Source organism: Typopeltis vanoorti, chromosome 23 (assembly GCF_054136105.1).
Source record: "Typopeltis vanoorti isolate ZY-2024b chromosome 23, IOZ_Tvanoo_1.0, whole genome shotgun sequence".
Lineage (NCBI taxonomy): Eukaryota > Metazoa > Arthropoda > Arachnida > Uropygi > Thelyphonidae > Typopeltis > Typopeltis vanoorti.
This window is the reverse complement of record NC_143571.1, coordinates 44961544-44984067: the sequence shown is the minus strand read 5'-3', so window position 1 is coordinate 44984067 and position 22524 is coordinate 44961544. Positions and strand designations below refer to the sequence as shown.

The window sequence follows — 22524 nt, the reverse complement described above, 5'->3', positions numbered from 1 at the left end:
CTGTATCAAAAATTGAATACAGATATTGATGAATCTGAATTCTACAATGAATTATTTTTTTTTTAGAAATATTGTTCCAGAAGATGTACCCATTAATATTTTAAAATTCATAATTGCAAATAATTTGTCGGATATTTATCCAAATATTACTACGACATTTAAAATATTATTGACCAGTCCAGTTACGGTCGCATCAGCAGAAAGGTCAATTTCCAAATTAAAATTAATAAAACCTATTTGCGATCTTCTATGTCTCAAGAACGTTAAAAGGTTGACCATACTTACATGGCATGTGGCCCGTATGTTGAATTATTTAAATAATAATACATTTCATATCAATAATAAATTAAAAATAATTTTATACTTATACTTCGTGATATATCGTCCGTGCAACAAATCTTGTTGATTTTCATAAAAATAGCATCGAAATGCGACTATGTTTGGACCCTTTTAACGTGGCCACTAATAACGAACCAAACCAACTACAGATGGAAGTTTTGGAATTAAACACAATGAAACATTAAACGCATTTTCGTTGGAAAATATACAAAAATTTTATCGATGCTAACCAAAAAAAAAAAAAAAATTTGAAGGATTAATCAGTTTTGCAAAGATGATAGTCGCATTTGGAAGCACAAACATTTGCGAGTAAGCATTTTCTGCCATGAGTTTTAGAAGAAATAAATTTTCTTCTCGACTGACCGATGAACATTTGAATGCTTCGATTCGAATTTGCACTTCAGATTATAAATAATTTGGCTAAGGGAAAGCAAGCACAAAAAAGGTACATTAAGTAGGGAGACACACATATTGCGATGCATAAACTATATTACTTTGCTTTTATGTGATAATTTTTCAGTTTCATTTTCATGCTTATTTCATATCTCGTACTTAAAATTTTATTTTTTAATTGATATAATAAAAATTGATAACTTAAGTATATTTTTAACTCAATATTTTCTCTTAATTAAACGCTTGAGGGCCGATTATTAAAAATAAAGTTGAATGTGGCCCGCTAGTCTGAAAAGGTTGCCGATCCCTGCAATAGAGCATAAAATTGCAAAAAAATTTGAATTTTGATAGCGTTATAAATGATTTTATTGGAAAGCGCATTAGGTTAAATAAAATTTAACATATTAAGATTTCGGGGTGCTTAAGGGTCAAAGTTGTATAACTGAGAGGGGACCTCCACATAGCCTTTAAAGGAATGCGGAGAACAGACAAGGGCTTCTGACCTAATGTCCAATCCTCTTGGATACTGAACGAACGAGGATGGGCTGGCAATTTGGGATTAAGCGAACCAAATTGTATTCTTATTGGTTAAACCAAAATAAAAAAATTATGGTACAACATGACAAAATTTCATGCAGGCTGGGGCGTCGCCCGGTTAAACAAGGCTCCCATTGTCTTCGCCAGGGAAAAAGGGTGAACAGCGAAAAGTCAGCTACTGGAACAAATCTGAAAACAAACCCCAACTCAACATCACCAGAGTTAAAGATCGGTACTATCAACGTAAGAAGCCTGAATGGCAAAGAAATGGAGCTAGCTGAGGAATTAGATAAGTACCAGATCGACATAATAGGGGTGACTGAAACAAAAAAGACTAAAACTGGTGAGATCTTTCTGAGCAATAAATACAAAATGTTATATTCAGGCAATGATAATCAAGGAAAAGAAGGAGTAGCCATAGTATTCAACACAAAATATGAAGCTAATCTTCTTGAATGGCAGGCAGTCTCAAGTAGAGTAATGTGGGCAAATATGAGAATGGGGAACTGGACAATGAGACTTATTTGTGCCTATGGTGCCACAGAAGGTTCTACTAAGGTAGAAGTGGAGGAATTTTTTGAGGCTTTAGAAAAAGCAACTGACACAATGAAAAAGGAAAAGTTGGTCCTTGTTGGGGATCTAAATAGCAGAGTAGGAAACGATTGTGAGACATAAAAAAATATTTTGGGAAAATTTGGAGAAAAGAGCAAAGCTAATAATAATGGCAAATATCTGTTGGATTTCTGCTCAGGACGTGGACTAGTTATTACTAACACCATGTTCAAACATAAAAATGTGCACAAATTCACATAGAGAGAAGAGGCTAGGAATAAGAAAAGTCTCATTGACTATGTTATTGTTGATCGTGATGTTTTATCTCTGGTGCAGGACACCAGAGTGTACAGAGGATTTGAAATTGGAAGTAATCACTATTTAGTCTTGAGCAGGATAAAAGTGAATTTCATATCGAAAAGAATAACATGTAAGAAAGGTTTAAAGCAAATAAAAGTTGAGCAGCTCTCAGATGTTAACTGTAGACTAAAATACACAAAGATTATTGAAGAAAAAATGAGAGTTTGAGAACAGGAATCAAACCTTGGAGATTGAGTGGCAAACTATGAAGAAAACATTGATTCTGCCAGAGAGGCATGTGGTGAGGTTGTCTGCAAGGATAAAAAAATCAGAACTCCCTGGTGGACACAGGAAGTTAAAGAGGCAGTGAAGGAAAAGAAGAAAGCATATCAAAAGTTCCTGGCAAATAAGTCAGCTTGTGCTCTTAGAGAATATAAAGACAAATGCAAGAATGCTAAACACTGTGTAAAACTAGCTAAACAAAAGTCATGGGAGGACTTTGGCAAGAATATAGAGAATAAATATCAAGAAGGTGGCAAAATATTCTGGAGGTTGTTGAAGAAGCTTAGGAATGGAGGAAAGAGTGCTATAAAAGGAGTTAGAGATGATAAAGGTGACATGAAAACTGGAGAAAAAGATATCCTTGAAGTATGGAATAATTAATTTGAAAAACTGCTAAATGAAACAAGCCGTGATGACAGCACAGTGGTAAAAAACACTGACCAGGCATGTAGGCAGGAATACATATCCATACTTGAAGTAGAAAAAGCCATCAAAGGCTTGAAATGTGGAAAGGCAGCAGGAGTAGATGATATTCGACCAGAAATGCTGAAGTATGGTGGTATAAGTCTTACAGTGGCTGCACTGCATAGTTCAGAAAGCCTGGACAGAGGGACGAATTCCCGATGATTGGAGTAGAGCTCTCATAGTACCCATATATAAAAAGGGAAATAAAACTGAATGTGAGAATTACAGAGGTATTTCCCAACTGAGTGTTCCTGGCAAAATCTATGCAAGTATACTTGAGAAACGGTTGAAAAGAATTGTGGAAGAACAAGCTGGATTCAGGCCAAATAGAGGCTGTCAGGATCAGATCTTCACTTTACGACAAATAGTCGAAAAAGCATAGGAATATAACAAAGATCTGTATTTAAGTTTTGTCAATTTGGAAAAGGCATATGATAAGGTGCCAAGAGAGAAGCTATTCAATAGACTGCAGTTATATGGTGTCAATGGGGCATTATATCAAGCAATACTTAGTCTTTATTTGAGTTGTAAGTCAGCAGTTAGAATTGAAGGAAGTACAGGAAGATGGTTTAATGTTAAATCTGGTGTGAGACAAGGATGTACATTATCCCTTCTGTTATTTATTATCTATATGGATCACATTATGAAGGAAAGTGGTATTAAACATGATATCAAAATTGGAGATGTTAATATCAGCTCTTTGCTTTATGTGGATGATGTTATACTTCTAAATAAATCCACTACAAGTCTGCAAGATTCTCTGACTAAATTGAATAGCTGTTGTAATAGATATGGTATGAAGGTCAGCAACAAAAAGACAAAGACAATGAAAATAGGCAGAATCATTGAAAATGTCAACTGTGTTGTGAATGGAGAACCTGTGGAACAAGTAAAACATTTCAGCTACTTAGGCACGATTTTTACTGAAGATGGTAAATTAAATATAGAAATAGACAACAGAATCAACAAAGCTGGTATGGTAGGCAGTCAATTGAATAAATTCATATGGAATAAGAGAGAAATTAGTCGGAACACTAAATTAGCTGTATACAAGACAGTGTTCAAACCAGTTTTAACTTATGGATCTGAGAGCTGGGTCAGATGTAAAACACTTGACCAAAGACTAGAGACCGCAGATATGAGAGTCCTGAGAAAGATTAGAGGCGTGAACAGATGGATGGCAAAATCATATTAAAAACGAGGCTGTTAGGAAAGAACTTGATATTGTTAGCATCCAGGAATGCATTAGCAGAGATAATCTCAGGTGGTATGGTCACCTAAACAGAATGGGCGAGGAAAGATTCAAAAACAAGTGTTCTCTGCCAGGTTAGCAGCAAAACGACCTAGAGGAAGACCAAGATATAGGTGGATTGATACGGTACAAAGTGCCTTAGACGATAGAAATATAAGATCTGATAATGTTGGAGTCTTGACAAGTAACAGACTGATCTGGAGGAAAATTGTAGATAGGAAGTTAGTAATGATATAATTTTTTCATGTAATACTATCATATCCTGTACACCCCCTTGTGGGTACATGGCAGGAATTTCATAATGATGATGATATTAAGATGTCTTTTAAATCTTATAAGTTGTTATACATATATTTCATTCTTTATAGTAAAAATGGAAAATTTTTTCATATTTTTATATTATTAAATAAATCATTGTTCTGGCGTATTTATATGATAATGTGTACTTACATAAAATAATATATCATGTACATATAAACACATTTATTTTTAAATTAATTTTTTCCCTTAAATTGATGCTAAAGAGCATACTTGTTTATTTATGTGCATAAATATTTTTCATATTTGATTTAATTAATTAACAAGATATTCTTCCATTTAAAATTTCCATAAATGTTACTAACTTTCAGGGTCCCCGCTTTTCCATTTCGCATAGAGCCCCGCAAAATGTAGAAATGGCTCTGAGTCCAATCTTCTAAGTTACAGTAGTCTTTCTTCAGATTTCACTTTCTTGAAGAAGACATTCTGGATTTATTACTATTATTCTATTCAAATTAATTTTCAGAATAAAACTAAAAACATTCTTAAACATTAAACTATATTTACCATTTTAAGACGAGTGATTAATGCAATATTATAGCAACAATAACTATTGCTATTATATTTAACATGTTAGCATTTAAGCATGCATTAAACATGATTTAGCATTAAGCATGTTAGAAAAAAGGATAATAAATATCCATTGTTATTTTGTAGTCAAATAGGTAACCAACATCTGCCTTTGATCAGGATACAAGAAAATAATATTCAGCATGGAAAAGCTGGAATTATGGCCCAAAGCAACTACGACTAGGAACCCATTATACGATGCCTCTTAATCAAACATTCTGTGACTGGTTTGTTTGTATGATAAATAACCCTGTTATTCATCATACAATCACCATATGACGCAAGTCAAAAGGCTTTTATGAAGATTTCACATTACAGATGAGCTCTGTCCAAGGCTGCCTGGACAGAGTTTATTCTTTAAGTTGCAATCACCTGAAGTTTTATTTTAAAAACATTTGGTTTCAAAAGCAAATATTTGGCTATTAATCAATATTGGGTATTTATATTTTATACGCAAATATGGCATGGCAATAAAAACAGTACTGAACTGTTTCCCCCCACAACCCTATCCTCTCTCTTGTTCCTGATGCTTCTGGCATTAGTAGGGTATGCTGCAAAAAAAAAACAGTACTTAACTTCGACACCTGCTTCAGTGTGCACTGTATGAGATATGCCATCTAACTGCATGCACATTAATAGAAGATCATGTGTAGAGTCTATGCCATTACATTTAGCTGTAGCAATGGTGTTGCTGTTGGAAGAAAATATGTTTATTGTTGAGCATTATTTTCATTCATATGGAGTTGGCAGAACAAATAGCCCAAGCATACGACATGTTTGTGAGCAGTTTGTCCAAGAGAAACTTCTTCACAGTGAAGTCACTACATGGTGTGCGGTTTCTGGCCATGGCATAATTGAGCCCTACTTCCTTTAGAAGAGGGTGGTGTAATTATGACTTTGAATAGCGAATGCTACATCAAGAATGTTGGTTCTATCCATCCAGGATCCTTCAGCATACCCCAAACATTACATTTTGTACACAGGTATTCCGAAAGGATGGAGCAACATGTCACAAGAACACTTCCCCAGGAGCTCATTTCGAGGTTCACAGAATTCCCACACCCTTCACGTTCTCATGACCTCCTGATGACATTGTTTGGGGTATGCTGAAGGAATGGGTATTCCACCATGACCTGCCTCCAAACCTTGATGAATAAGAGATAAAATTACATGCTATGTCCCAACCTTTGTTCTCCAAGGTGACAGAGAACCTTTCCACGTGTTACGAAACCTGTCTTGAAAAACAAGATGCCCATTTTGAGCACGTAATCTACTGTCGTAATGCTTTATTCGACCAAGATTCCATTGATAGTTATGGATGTATATATCAGGTGTAAACATATATTTCTTTGTTAATAAACCTGTTTATTCCATAACATATACTGTTGTAGTTATGCAGTGTCGTTTTTTATTTTTATTTTATTATTTTTTAAAATATTTATGCTATACATACCTACCGGAATTCCTTTATGATAAATACAGCTTAGAGACATAGTACTAAGAAGTGTTTATGCCCTCATGAAGTTTTTACTGATTTCAGACAAAAACCAACATTAGAAAACAGCTGTCCAGTCATCAGATGCTAATAGGTAATAACTGTTTTGAAATGTCAGTTCTTCTCACGTTGGGGATTGTAGTTAACTCATTTTCCTGGTATTTGGCCCAACTTTCTTCATTCCCCTCTCCCATATAAGTTTTCTGTTTGTTTGTTTTTGAGGAAGAGTAAACAAGTAGATAAATAACTGGATGAAATCAGCTGAATGATGATATATGTGGTGATGTCTGTCCATGTTCACGTTTCATTTTCTACTCTTTCCTTTCACAACCTCTCTCTCCATTCTGACACAAATGCATCAAGATTCTCAGAGGATTGTAAGCAACATAAGAGACAACTATATTCCCAAATTTCTTTGAAATCAGTTGAATAATATGACACAGATAAGGTATCTATGGAGTACCTGGTATTTCAGTCCATATTGAAATCTTTAGGGTATCTTGAAGAATACAAGGAACAACTATATTCTAAACCTCTTTGAAATTGAACGATGTGTGCAATACAGGTGCATGTGGAAAAAACGCCCACTCTATCTTTTAGCCATAACAGTAAACATGCTCAGGAAATTGTAAAGAAATGATTATATACTATATATGGTTGAAATCGAGTGAGAATTGCAAGTTTGGGTATCTACAGAGGAGAAGGGGCATGGGGTTTTGAGTGTGTGTTATTTTCCAAGTACTCATCATCATCATCAAATTCCTGCCATGTACCTTCAAGGGATGTACAGGATATGACAGTACTACATGAAAAAATTACATCATTACTAACTTCCTATCTACAATTTTCCTCCAAATCAGTCTGTTACTGTTACTTGTCAAGACTCCAACATTATCAGATCTTATATTTCTATCATCTAAGGCACTTTGTACTGTATCAATCCACCTATATCTTGGTCTTCCTCTGGGTCGTTTTCCTGCCAACCTGGCAGAGAACACTTGTTTTGCTAATCTTTCCTCTCCCATTCTATTTAAGTGACCATAACACCTGAGATTAGCTATGCTAACGCATTCCTGGATGCTGACAATGTCAAGTTCTTTCCTAATATCCTCATTTTTAATATGATATTGCCATTGATGCCATCTGTTCACGCCTCTAATCTTTCTCAGGACTCTCATATCTGTCTCTAGTCTTTGGTCAAGTGTTTTACTTCTGACCCAGCTCTCAGATCCATAAGTTAAAACTGGTTTGAACACTGTCTTGTATACAGCTAATTTAGTGTTCCGACTAATTTCTTTCTTATTCCATATGAATTTATTCAATTGACTTCCCACCATACCAGCTTTGTTGATTCTGTTGTCTATTTCTATATTTAATTTACCATCTTCAGTAAAAATCATGCCTAAGTAGCTGAAATGTTTTACTTGTTCCACAGGTTCTCCATTCACAACACAGTTGACATTTTCAATGATTCTGCCTATTTTCATTGTCTTTGTCTTTTTATTGCTGACCTACATACCATATCTATTACAACAGCTATTCAATTTAGTCAGAGAATCTTGCAGACTTGTAGTGGATTTATTTAGAAGTATAACATCATCCGCATAAAGCAAAGAGCTAACATTAACATCTCCAATTTTGATATCAGGTTTAATACCACATTCCTTCATAATGTGATCCATATAGATAATTAATAACAGAGGGGATAATGCACATCCTTGTCTCACACCAGATTTAACATTAAACCATCTTCCTGTACTTCCTTCAATTCTAACTGCTGACTTACAACTCAAATAAAGACAAAGTATTGCTTGATATAATGCCCCATTGACACCATATAACTGCAGCGTATAAAATAGCTTCTCTCTTGGCACCTTTTCATATGCCTTTTCCAAATCGACAAAACTTAAATACAGATCTTTGTTATATTCCCATGATTTCTCAACTATTTGTCGTAAAGTGAAGATCTGATCCTGACAGCCTCTATTTGGCCTGAATCCAGCTTGTTCTTCACCAAGCTTTTCTTCCACAATTCTTCTCAACCGTTTCTCAAGTATACTTGCATAGATCTTGCCAGGAACAGTCAGTAGGGAAATACCTCTGTAATTCTCACATTCAGTTTTATTTCCCTTTTTATATATGGGTACTATGAGAGCTCTACTCCAATCATCGGGAATTCGTCCCTCTGTCCAGGCTTTCTGAACTATGCAGTGCAGCCACTGTAAGACTCTTATACCACCATACTTCAGCATTTCTGGTCGAATATCATCTACTCCTGCTGCCTTTCCACATTTCAAGCCTTTGATGGCTTTTTCTACTTCAAGTATGGATATGTATTCCTGACTGCATGCTGGTCAGTGTTTTTATCACTGTGCTGTCATCACTGCTTGTTTCATTTAGCAGTTTTTCAAAGTAATTACTCCATACTTCAAGGATATCCTTTTCTCCTGTTTTCATGTCACCTTTATCATCTCTAATTCCTTTTACAGCACTCTTTCCTCCATTCCTAAGCTTCTTCAACAACCTCCAGAATATTTTGCCACCTTCATATTTATTTTCTATATTCTTGCCAAAGTCCTCCCATGACTTTTGTTTAGCTAGTTTTACACCCTGTTTAGCTTTCTTACATTTGTCTCTGTATTCTGTAAGAGTAAAAGCTGACTTATTTGCCAGGAACTTTTGATATGCTTTCTTCTTTTCCTTCACTGCCTCTTTAACTTCCTGTGTCCACCACGGAGTTCTGATTTTTTTATCCTTGCACACAACCTCACCACATGCCTCTCTGGCAGAATCAATGTTTTCTTCATAGTTTGCCACTGAATCTCCAAGGTTTGATTCCTGTTCTCAAACTCTTTCATTTTCTTTTCAATAATCTTTCTGTATTTTAGTCTACAGTTCACATCTGAGAGCTGCTCAACTTTTATTCGCTTTAAAACTTTCTTACATGTTATTGTTTTCAATATGAAATTCAATTTGATCCTGCTCAAGACTAAATAGTGATCACTTCCAATTTCAAATCCTCTGTACACTCTGGTGTCCTGCACCAGATAGAAAACATCGCTATCAACAATAACATAGTCAATGAGACTTTTCTTATTCCTATTTCTTTTTCTTAGCCTCTTCTCTCCATGTGAATTTGTGCACATTTTTATGTTGGAACATGGTGTTAGTAATAACCAGTCCATGTCCTGAGCAGAAATCCAACAGATATTTGCCATTATTATTAGCTTTGCTCTTTTCTCCAAATTTTCCCAAAATATTTTTGTATGTCTCACAATCGTTTCCTACTCTGCTATTTAGATCCCCAACAAGGACCAACTTTTCCTTTTTCATTGTGTCAGTTGCTTTCTCTAAATCTTCAAAAAATTTCTCCACTTCTACCTTAGTAGAACCTTCTGTGGGACCATAGGCACAAATAAGTCTCATTGTCCAGTTCCCCATTCTCATATTTGCCCACATTACTCTACTTGAGACTGACTGCCATTCAAGAAGATTAGCCTCATATTTTGTGTTGAATACTATGGCTACTCCTTCTTTTCCTTGATTGTCATTGCCTGAATATAACATTTTGTATTTATTGCTCAGAAAGATCTCACCAGTTTTGGTCTTTTTTGTTTCAGTCATCCCTATTATGTTGATCTGGTACTTATCTAATTCCTCAGCTAGCTCCATTTCTTTGCCATTCAGGCTTCTTACGTTGATAGTACCGATCTTTAACTCTGGTGATGTTGAGTTGGGGTTTGTTTTCAGATTTGTCCAAGTACTCTAATTCTTTAATAATTGGATTTAGTGCTTCAAAATTGGGAAACTGCATCCTTGAATCAAAAGTGATGGATTAATAATATTCAACCCTAGAACTAGACTTAGAGAAGGTCAAATTTGGGCATTAATGATTTTTGTTGCATGATAATAGCTCTAAGATGTGCCTTTTGAAATAAAGGCAAAAAATTGGCTTAATTACAAAAATTCACAAATGCCTTTTCCTTTATAGGGACTAGGCAAGGCCATTTAAGCCCTATCTTTTGGAGACAGTGGGCAGTTCAATCTCCACGGGTGACCAATCAGAGATAGCAGGCCTTAGACTATCACTAATTTTAAGTGGCATCCAGTGAAGAGACGTCAAACAAATGATGCTCTTGTAACTAAACAGGAATTATTTTTACTTGCATATTAATTTTTCCCTCCTTAACTCAATAAACCTACTTAAGCTGAAAAGTTTTAAGTGGCAACAAAAATTAGAAATATTATTCTGAACTAAAGAAAGCATGAATAATAAGCAGTTTTACTAATCAAAACAAAAGTAATCATGCTATGAACAGCAGCTGTGCAGTAATTTCTTAAATATATTAAAAAAAATTTTCTCTCAATTGTTCAAGAATAATGTCCTTAGTGATGGCTTAAAATGATGAAGTCTGTCACTTTCAAACAATATAGTTCAGGATATATGTATTAAGCAATTCTGACACCACTCAAAATAAATTCATATTTTTGAGGCTCAGGGAAGACTAAGGTGTTATAACTTTGCTTATGCATGAGTTCAGCATCAGCTGTAGTTGATGTGATATGTACATCTTACAAATATAATTTCACATTTTCTGGATTGTGTTTGTCATTTTGCACCTTGGGTCACTGCATTATCCTGGCTTAACCTTCCAGAATCTAAGTAGAATTTCCATGATAGAAGTTTTATCACTAATATATTACTATTCTCCATTTTATGTTCTAAAAAAAAATATTAAAAAAAATGATTGTTTAAAAGCTAATTCACTAGCCTTGGCAATTTAATTTTTTCAGTGAACACCCATTATAAAGTGCCCAAAGAATATTACTATAAAAACTATATAAAGAGAAATAATCACTTTTATTGTTAAGCATGTGAATGATTACAGCTAAGATGAGTTACAAATATGATGAAAATGGTTTATGAACAGACAATATTACACAGTCACATATGCACAAAGTTCTTTGTAAATATATTAACAACAGGAGAGCTACTATAAACAGTACTATCAAAATAAGTAATGTTGACAGTAGCTTTTTTTTTTTTTTTTAAGAGAATGGTAGCTTTCTATTTTGTTTAATTACATTTGTGTGATCTTAAATATGATTTGCTGTCAGCAATTAATTCTATAGCAAACCTGAAGCACCAGTTGAGAATTACTTGTTACTACAGCAGTATGTATTTAAATTCTCTTCTTCCTACTGCATATGCACCAAAACAGTATATGTATGATGTTTATAACTTAATTAACAAACCACATAAGCATGATAGTAGACATCTCAGAAACTAAAATGTGCTCTTTTTGAAAGCCTTATATATATATATATATATATATATATATGCATGTTAAAAGTAGTGAAAATGTCATTCTGAGATAAGTGCTATTATTGTCATTGCTCATATATAAAAAACAAAACAAAACATTATTTTATGTCATCCTAACCAGAGATTACGATTCAACTGATAATCTGGGGCATTTTGTACAATTAACATATTTAACTATAGTTATCCTTTTCGAAAATTTTAATCACTCAATCAGAATGTTAAAATTGCAGATGCCACACTCAATAACACGCTATTTACATATTTCTCAAATAACAAGAAAAAACAAAAAATAATCAAAACTTGATCCACTGTCTTCTGCACAAGACAGAGCAACTGTAAGTACACATCAGAAGTTTCTAGGAAACCATTTGTTTTTTAAACGGAATGTCCATGATTTATTATGTTAGAGCTACTGATTTCATTTAGGTGGTGGTGGGGGTGGAGGTGGGGGAGGAGGAGGGGGAGGAGGGTGTTGTGATGGATATTGGTAAGATGGTGTATTTACATACATTGGAGGAGCAGTAGCATAAACAAAGCCTGTTGGAAGTGCAGCTGTAGTATACATGGGGTAACCTGTATGATATGCATAAGGCACTGAATAACCTGGAAGAGCAGGAGGAGGAGGAGGTGGGGGAGGATGAATTGTATGTGGATGAGAAATTGCTGCATAATGTGGCGGCAGTGAAGGGACATGTAATTGAGCTGCCTGATGCAAATGTTGGTAATGTTCAATAGCTTGCTCTTGAGTTAAAGGAACAGATACAGGCGTTGGAAGATGCTTTTTAGGTGGGGGTGGAGGTGGTGGGGGTGAACGAGGTGGTGGTGGGGGAGGAGGAGGTGATTCATCTCCTGCTACTGGAATATTTACTCTAGGTATCTGCTTTACTTTCACCTTATATTTCCTATCTTTTGGAGGTGGGGGTGGAGGTGGAGGAGGAGATTCATCCCGAAGTGGTTCTTTTCCAGGAGGAATACCATCAAAGAACATCACTGATTTCTTTGGCTGTGCATCACCTGATTCTCTACTTGACTGGATTAGAATACCAGCTCTTGGAGGTGGCAGGGGAAGATTAATCGGTTTTGTTTCTGTAGGTGACTCATCTGCAGCAAGTGAGGAAGGGGGACGAGGTGGTGGTGGAGGCGGAGGGGAATCTTCTAATTCCATATCAATATCCATATCCTCCTCTCCACTTTCTTCAGCAGGGGATGATGACTGCATGTTGTCCTCTGTTATTTCTCTGGGTGAAGAACATTCTGTTGAACTGGGCTGTAGAGCCATAGGAACCGAAGAATTATACAATAGTGAGCAGTTAGGAATTGGAATTGTTTGCAAATCTAAGGAGAGAACACTTGGTGGTGGTGGTGGTGGAGGTAGTAATTTTTTACACAACTGTTCAGTGTTACTAACTGGTGATATTTGTAAGTCCTGAGATGTTACGTCATTCTCTTCTTGAGAAGATGTTACTGTAGAAAACTGTGAACAAGAAGAATCTGAAACATTTTCTGAACTACTTACAATACCATCTTCAAGAAAATCATCTTTCTTTTCAACCATTAATACTGATTCTTCTTTAACAGGCTCAATATTTTCTTCGCTACAAACAGCTGGTTTGAGATCACACACTTTTTCTTCTTCCTGATATAATGGTGTTAAAGTTTCTTCACAAACTGATGATTTTTCCTCACTTAATAATACATCTGAGTGTATCTCATCTGACTGAATATCGGTGCCCTCCTTTACTGGTAAATTTTTTACTATAGGAGTTTTTCCAATGACTGGAAGAACTGGTGTATTTTCTAATTCTGGGGGAAGTTTAGGGCCAAAGTATCCTTCAGGTGGATTTTTCAATGTGATTCCAGAAGGTAACGTTCCATTTGAATTCTGTTTTCTTTTGCCAGGTTCCAACAGTGCTTTTGTTGACTTTTGACTATCAATATTGGCATTTTCACTACCTGAAGATTTTACAACTTCGTGACTAGAATTTTCATTGCCCACCTCAGTCAGAACTTTTGAAGAATCAAACAAACTTTGTTCATCTGTATCTGCTGAGCTGGAGGAAATTGTGTTAGTTATGCATTCATCAGAATTTCTAATAGTGCTACTTATGCAATCTAAACCTGAATTCAAAGAAAAATTATGATACTCATTGGTGACAGATGAAGGCTCTTGTGAATGATCCACAACCACATCAGAGTCGTTTATCGTTTGTGATTCAGTAGCTTCTACAATATTTGCTGCTTTTCCTTCAGATTCTGCAGGTGTACATTTTGGAGAAATATTTCCAGAATCTGCTAAGGTTACCTCTACTTTTTTTTGTGAATGCTTTTTCAAAGAGTGTTGATCTTCAAGTAAATTTTGCTCATTTCCACTATAATAAAGAAGAGATTCATTTGTTGATGACATACTGGTATTGACTGATTTAGCATGTTCTTGAAAAATTTCAGAACTACTTTGACTAGCATCAGGCTTGTCTTCATCACCTTTATGTTTTACTGTTAATGGCATTTTTGCTTCTTTAAAGGATTTAAATTCAATAAATGTATCTTCACCAACTGAGCCTGAAACAGTGGTAGTGTGAAATGGCTCCTGTTCTTTTGACAATGAAGAAGAAACAGTACAGTCCATATTTGATTCTTGAGACTTTTCAACTTTATTACATCCCTTTTTTATATCTTGGCCCAGTGATTCAGGCTTAGTTTTCACTGGCTTTTTATGTTCCTGGGATATAAATGACTTAACAGAGGTATTTCCTCCTCCTTCATCTTCTGAGCTACTTACTTCAGATTCTGAATAAACAGTTTTCTTTTTCTTTTTTTTATGTTTTGTAGAACTAATTTTATCCTCCTTATCATTCTTTCCATGTTTTTTATTTTTCTTATGACTTTTTCTTCGTTTTGAATGTTTTCCTTTTGACTGATCACAAGATGACACTGATGAATCTGAAGAAATATTGGTAGCATCATCTAACCTATTTCGTTTTGCAGATTTACCACCTTTTATAACAGCTTCCTTTTTTGATTCTATTGCCTTTTTCTTTAGGACTTCTGTAGATCCCTCTTTGTTTTTACAATCAGTTTTTGATATTTTATTTTTTTTTGACAAATCAGTTCCTTTTTTCTTAAAGTGACTTTCATCACTATCAGTTTCTGACTGCTTTCGTTTCTTAGCTGATCTATAATTTTGAATATCATCATCATTTTTCTGTTTTATTGCAGGAGAACCTGGTTCTTTCTGCAAAGTTCCAATGACACTCTCTTGCTTACTATCCTCTATAATTTGCATTTCAGGAGTGACATCATTCGAACATGGCCTTACCTCTTCTTGAACTATTTCAGCACTATTACTATCACTTAGTATTTGAATATGCTCTTTAGAATGAATATCAAGTTCTGGTTCTTGAGGAGCAAGCAAATTTGGAACACTATCCTTCTTGATATCTGTTTCAGGTAACTTTGGTTCATCATGTGTAGTTAACTGCTGGCATTCAGATACATCTTCAGTGGCTGTAAGATTAAGTTGCTCCATAAATTTGTCATATTCTGAGACAAGATTTTTCTTATCATCAAGAGAATCATCTAGTGATTCAGATGGTACTAACTCTTTTTTCTCAGAGTCAGACTCACCTTCAGTCTCTTTAACGATTTCCATTTCTTCATTATTTTCAGGTCCTGCAGTTGTTGCTAATTCGACAATTTCTGTCTCATTCAATGGCTCAGAAGGTTCAGTTTGCGAAGGGGCTGTTAACTCTTTATTAACTGTTTCTGTTTTGTTTGTGCGAACATTACCAGAAGGACTCCAGTCAACATCTGAAACACCTTCAGAGTCACTATCCCACTTTGATTTTACTTTTGGAGGGAAAGTGCCAGGCTGCACAGATCCTTTAGAAGATGGTGGCTTTGGGTCTACAGGTATAACTTCAACAGGTTGATGGAGTGGAATTTTTTCCTTTTCTTTAGTTATACTTTTCTGTTTAAGTGATTTTGCATCTGTTGGCTTTTCAACAGGAGATTCTGTACGGAGAGTTCCATGAGGACTCTCTACTGTGCTGTAAGATGACTGTAGTGCTTGTAAACCACTCATTTTTTTAAAATCTGGAGAACCACCAGATGAACGACTCTTCTTGCGTGAAGATGACCTTATTTTACTTGGTAATGGCTTGGCAAACTTAAGATTACAACTGAATGAGAGGGATGGCTTGGTTGCAGTATAGTGCAAAACATTAACAGGCCATTTTACCTCTGTTTTATCTTCTTTACTTAACACAATAATATATTTTTTACTTTCTTTTTTTTTATGTTTTCTAGAGTCTGATTCAAGTTTTTCCAATTTTCTCTTTTCCTTATTTACATCTTCATTTTCTTTGCTTCTACTTTGGCTACTCCTTCTCTCATGGCTTTCTGAAGAATGCCAACTTTTATCTTTTGCACTGCTAGAATAGCTTTCTTTGTAACTGCTACTCCGGTATTTTTCTTGCTTTACAGATGAATTACTTCTTTTCTCAAGAACTGATGACAGCCTATGATCTCTAGAGTTATATTTAACCTCTCTGTCTTCACTGTCTCTTTTCATCCTCTCCTGATGGTACTTCATATCCATACTCAATTTTTCTCTCTGCTTTGTATCATCAAACCGAGTAGATCTTACATCCCAGTCATTTATTTTTGATTTCTGTCTGTAATGATCATCACTAGTAATAGATCTAATGTATTTAGGTGCAACCACAGTACTTTCTAATTGCCTACGCACAGTAGAGCCAGGTTTCTTTTGGTATTTTTCAGAACGCTTATGCCGACCACGTCGCTTTTTATCTCTAGAGAATCCATCACCACTACTACTACTTGTACCACTAGTATTGCTAGTTGTAATGCTAGTGCTGCTATTACTTTCACTGCTAGTACTGCTATCTCTACTTGCACTGCTGCTACTTGAACTTCTACCTGAAAATGATTTCCTTTTTCTTCCTTTATCCACCACCTTTAATGATTGTTTTTGTTGTTTTGAATATTTGGCATCTTTTTTCAACTCTTCTCCTTCATAAGAATCTGAACTACTACTGGTGTGAGTAGTGCCAGTACTGTCCTCCCCATCATTACTGGTACTAGTACTACTACTGGTGCTTGTGCTTCCACTGCTGCTTCTCCGTCTGCGTTGTTTATTCTTAGAAATTGTGATCTCTGCTTTTGTTTTTCTTTGTTTTCCTTTTGGACTCACACTCTGACTAATGCTCCTGCTCCTACTTTTTAGATGTTTATCAGTCTGAGCCTTCTTTGATACTTTTATCAAGTTTTTAGCTTGAAGTTTATCATCTTTAGTTTTTGCATTTATTATTTTCCTTTCAGCTTTCTCCTCATGATATCTTTTCCCTTTCTTTAAAAGTTCTTTAGTGGCATTTTTATCTTTCTTGTCATCCTTTAATTTCCAACTTTTTCTATGCATTTCTAATTTTTTATGCTCTTCCTCCTTCCCTTCTTCCTCTTCTGCACTTTCACTCTCTTCTAGATCTTTCTGTTTCTTTCCTCTAGTGACATCTTTATCTCTAGGTTCCCTATCTGAAAAGCGGCTGAATTTCCGACGTTCTTTATACATTACTTTTTCTTTCTTGATATCAATTTCAGAATTAGAACCAGATGACATACCACTTTCTCTGTGTTTTGCTGATTTTTCACTTTCATTTTTCTTATCTCTATATTTTTCTAATTCTGGCACAACGAATTTCTGTACTTTTCCACTTTTTGCATGCCTATGAGTATCAGATAGTTCAGCAATATTTTTCTGAACATGCAGCGAACTGTCTTCATAATCACTGTCAGACTCGTATTTCCGATTTTTCGGTTTCTCTTTATGTGACGAATATTTGTCAAGAGATACAGAGGATAACAACTTACTTTTAGTCTCCATATTTGATTTTGATCTATTATTATTTTTATTTTGCATGTCACAGGCTATTTCTTCATTTTCAGGGCCTTCTTTGGTGTCTTTTGAAACACTTTCACTGTGTATATCCATATGTTGATCACTCTCTAAACTTTCTTCAATGGTTTCATCCCTAAGATTTTCATTTATATCATACTTGCTCTCAATTTTTGTAACATCATCATCATCCTTATTAACCATAGAACTATTTGAAGAAATTTCATCATGATTACTTTTCAGTAAATTTTCATGAAAAGAAGTACTTTCATCACCAGATACTTCCTGATCAGATAGCTCAGCTGCTGTTGCTTTATTATTTATCTTATCATCCACACGAAGTTTTGAATATGAATCATCACCATCCAAGCTATCATCTATTGGACATTCTGGTTTATACTTTTCTTTGCCAGATGGTGACAATTCTAAATCTTGGATGTATTTTATCTCTTTAAGATCATTAAGTTTATCTTCATCTTCATTTTTGAAAAGTTTTGGACTATTACCCACATGGTCATTTTTTTGTTTGGCTTCTGAATTTTCATCAAAGAATTTTTCTTCTCTGTCATGCTTATTATTTGCTTTATCACTGGACCTCCTATGTTTATTATCTGGACTTTTCCCACGGTGTCGCCTGTGACTCTTTTCTTTTCCTCTTTCAGATGATTTGTGCTCAGAATGGTCTGATCTTTGTTTACGCCGAGATCTTCGTTCTTCTTTGCTTTCTTTTCTGTCTTCTGATCTCTTATTGCTTTGATCTTTATGCCTTGAACTAGATCTAGATGAATGACTACTTTTATTTTCATCACAAATATCTTTAGGAATTGTAATTTTAGTATCTTTGGAATCTTCATTTGTAGTATCTGTCATTTTTTGTTTTGAATCTGAATCACCAGTTCCTTGCATAGTTTCTGATTTTACAAATACAACGAAATCAAATTTTGGTTTTACAGAACAATTATCTGGTGGATGTACAGGATATCTATCTTTATCTTCTTCTGTTTCTATAGATAAGTCCTTCTCAGGGAGTTCTGGTTCTTCAGGGAGCTTTTCCTCTTCAACTTCTTTTGGATCTTCAGGAGCTTCTTCTTCTTCTTCGCGGGGTTGTTCATCTTCATCTTTGAATACAGACTCAACCTGTGATTTTAATTTCAAGTTTGATTTCTTAGAAAAGCTAAATGATAATCCTCCAGATTTGCTTCCGATTCCAAAACCAAGGCGGCTACCAACACCCTGTGAATTGGTCTGTGAAAATGCCATTAATCTTTTCTTAGCAAGTGCTTTACCAAGAAGTACTTTTGATCTTGGCAAAAGCCCATCTGGAACATCCATAAGATCCAGTGATTTCAACATTGATAATGGCTCATGTTGTTCTGATAAAAGAGGAGGTGGTGGTGATGAAATCAAAGAAGCTCTTTCTTTTGATAGCTGTTCTGAAGGCCATGATTGCGAGTAAAGTGAAGCTGGACGTGGTGGCGGTGGTTCTGGAGGTAAAGGTATATCTGAAGGAAGTGGAGGTAGATCTGTGTCGGTGCTGCTAAAAAAAACTGTTGCTGCAAACACTGATTCCTCAGAATGACCTGTATGGCTATGCTCTTCATCTGCTGATAGTACAGGTGATGACTGTCTTAATGATTCATCTAGATTTTCTTCTTGTATATCATCAGTAGAAATTTCTAGAGCATGCTCACCACATACAGCAGCTGCATCATCATCATCATCATCATCATCATCATCTTCTTCTTCTTCCTCATCTTCAGTCTGTACTTCAGCTAATTCTTGAAAAGAATTTTCTTTATCAGCAATTTCTACTTCTAAGTGCTCATCCCTGTTTTCATTCTCAACATCTGACACATCTTGTTTCAATTCTTCAGTTCCTAAAATTTCTGCATCACATTTATCAGTTTCTGGTACTACCTCCTTTTCAGGTTCTTCAAGCTGTAATATTTCTTGTTCTGCTTCTGTTTTATCTGTATCATCTGGCTCTTTTTCTTTTTCATCTAGTTGTGTATTATTTTCTAAAGGATCAGGTTCTGAATTTTCATCACTTTTCTCAATTTCTTCAGTATTTCCAGTTTCTAAAACTTCTAATTGTGGTTCACTGTCATGTACTTCTTGTTCTGGATTTTCTTTATGTGATGCAATATCATTATCGCTGTCACAAATATCAACATAATTACCATTATTATCATCATCACCACCGTCATTTTCATCATCACAATAATCATTTTCATCAATGGCATCATCATCATCATCATCGTCGTCGTCATCGTCAGATGTATTCTCAGGTGCAGACAGATCGTCTTCATCAATTTCCTTAAATCCTCCTCCAGGGATAAATTTTTCTCCAGTTCCCATCTCAATGTGACCTCTTAAAAGGGAAAAAAAAATGACATTAGTATTCACATTTCTTAAAGCAAATCTAAAAAAGAAGCTTCCAAGCTCTTTTCATTTTAGCCAAATACTGCAAAACTGTGATGTTTATAAAACTATATTTATGATAAAACTTAAGTGAATAACTTAAAAATAATCCATATCATTATGTGCAAAATAAAATTTTAAATATATTTCAAATGTGAAAGATCAAAATTTATGTTATAATTTTATTAATAAAAAAATAGCAACTGTAAGATTGAAATTTGAAAGATGATTCTTGTCAATAGTGGAAATATATATGCTGCACAAGAAGGAAAGATAAATTAAACACTTTGCAATGATTTAGGAGAGCTGATGAGACAATATAATAAAATGACATGTTGATAACTGCAAACAGTGCTAGATATCTTCTTTGTGAATTTGTAAAAACTCGATTGTAGCTTAAATATTCAAAAGCACATTTGCATCGATTTTTTAGAGGTCAAGTCCCATGAGAATGTTGTAAAAACAACTTGTTTGTCTCTGTATATTTTGTACTAGATATTTTTCTTGTAGAAAGGCTTATACGTTGGTTAAACATGATCATTAATACTTAAGGAATTGACAGTGTACACTAGAAATATAAATTAAACCAACTTTAATATATACTTTCCGATATTTCGGCAACGTCACGTTGCCATCTTCATGGGAACTTAACACGTTCACGCAAGTACTACATAACAGCGAATGAGAAACGAAGCAAGGAAGCTACCGTTTTCCTAAAGTCCTGATGGTGCCCCCAGATGGGCTATATTAGGTATTCTTGGCCTTTGGGCTGAAGTTCTTCTGATGTATGTTTCCCAAATTTGGGGCAGTCTCATGCTTTCAAATTTGTTGAGGTTTGGCATGTTCCTAAGGGCTGAGGCTAATTCCATGAATAGTCTTTCATATTTGAACTTGCTGTGGCTTTCTTCCACATTATTCTGTGGCGAGTATTCAGAGCATGGTCTGCAAGCCCAGAGTGGCTGTACTGGTGAGATCGGACGTAGTCCTTGTGTTCTGAGATTCTGATATTTGCTGTCCTGCCTGTTTGGCCAAAGTAGGACAATTTACAGCTGTAAGGGACCTGGGTATACACTAGGTAGGTCTAGGGGAAGTGGTTGGTCTTTAGTGGAGTAGATAAGGGATGCCAATTTTATATATGGTCTGTAACAAGTGGTCAAGTCATGTTTTTTTAGAATTTTGTTGATTTTTTCAGAGGTGCCTCAGATGTAGGGAATGGTGATGGATTTAGAGTAATCTTTTTTGTGAAGGGGGGGGAAGGTGGGTTGTGGATATCTGATTTTAGTATTTTTTGGATTTTTTTTTTTTTTGGGGGGGGGGGGTTGCCATTGGCTGAGAAAGTGTTAAGGATGTGATTTAGTTCAGTGGTTAGGGCTTGGTCATTTGAACAGATTAGTTTAGCCCTGTTGAATAGTGTCTTAATAACTCCATATCGTTGTGAGGGGTGGTGGTGGTGGGATTGTTGGTGAATGTATCTGCCTGTATGGGTGGGTTTTCTAAAAACTGAGAAAACCAAGGTACCATCAGGTTGGCAGGTGGCTAGTGTGTCTAGGAAGGGGAGGCTATTGTTTTCCTCTTTTTCCAGGGTGAACTTGATTCTAGGGTGTTGGTTGTTTAAGTGTGTTAGGAAGGAGAGGAGCGTATCTGGGCCATGTGGCCAAATAGCGAACACATCATCAACGCAGCAAAGCCATATGGTAAGTTTTTTGTGGAGCAGAGTTTAAGGTTTCTCTTCAAAAGTCTTCATAAAGAAGTTGGCCAAGGGTGGGGAAAGTGGTGAACCCATGGCTGTCCCCTCTATTTGTTTGTAGAATTTTTCCTGCCAAACGAAATAGCCTGAGTTCATTGTGAACTGAAATAGGGCTGAGATATCGGAAGGAAATATAGCTTGGATTAGCTCTAAGGTTTCTTTGAGGGGGACATTTGTGAATAAGGAGGAGACATCAAAACTGACAATTATGTCATTATGTTGGAGAGTAAGGTTTTCTATTCTGGCTTTGAAGTGGGCTGAGTTTTTTTTTATGTGTGATGGCGTGTTGCCAGTATAGTGTGAGAGCATTTTGGCTAAATATTTAGTTAGTTTGTAAGTGGGGGAATCAATGCATCCACTATGAGACGTAATGGCACATTTTCTTTATGTATTTTTGGGAGCCCATATATATACCGGGGGGGGGGGGGGGATTCTAGAGTTATATGGTTTTAGTCTGTTAGTAATCTCCACAGGCCATCACACATAAAAAACTCAGCCCACTTCAAAGCCAGTATAGAAAACCTTACACTCCAACATAGCACCAGAGAGGAAGCTTCGAGTCGCCAGACAGCTTCCAGTCATTTCGGCGATCCCAAGCCAGAGGAGAAAAGTTGAT

General features: G+C 35.5%; 1 protein-coding gene across 5 annotated transcripts in view; it reads right to left on the bottom strand.

The window, feature by feature from the left end:
* Positions 1-11345: 11345 nt before the first annotated feature.
* LOC150093810 (uncharacterized) overlaps positions 11346-22524 on the bottom strand; it is a 364154-nt gene continuing 352975 nt past the window's right edge. For all 5 annotated transcript variants that reach the window (XM_090413165.1, XM_090413166.1, XM_090413168.1 and 2 more), the window contains one exon: positions 11346-20111. In XM_090413165.1, coding sequence (XP_090269291.1) covers positions 12248-20111 — 7864 coding nt within the window. In that variant the 3' untranslated portion in view covers positions 11346-12247. The remainder of the gene's footprint in view (positions 20112-22524) is intronic.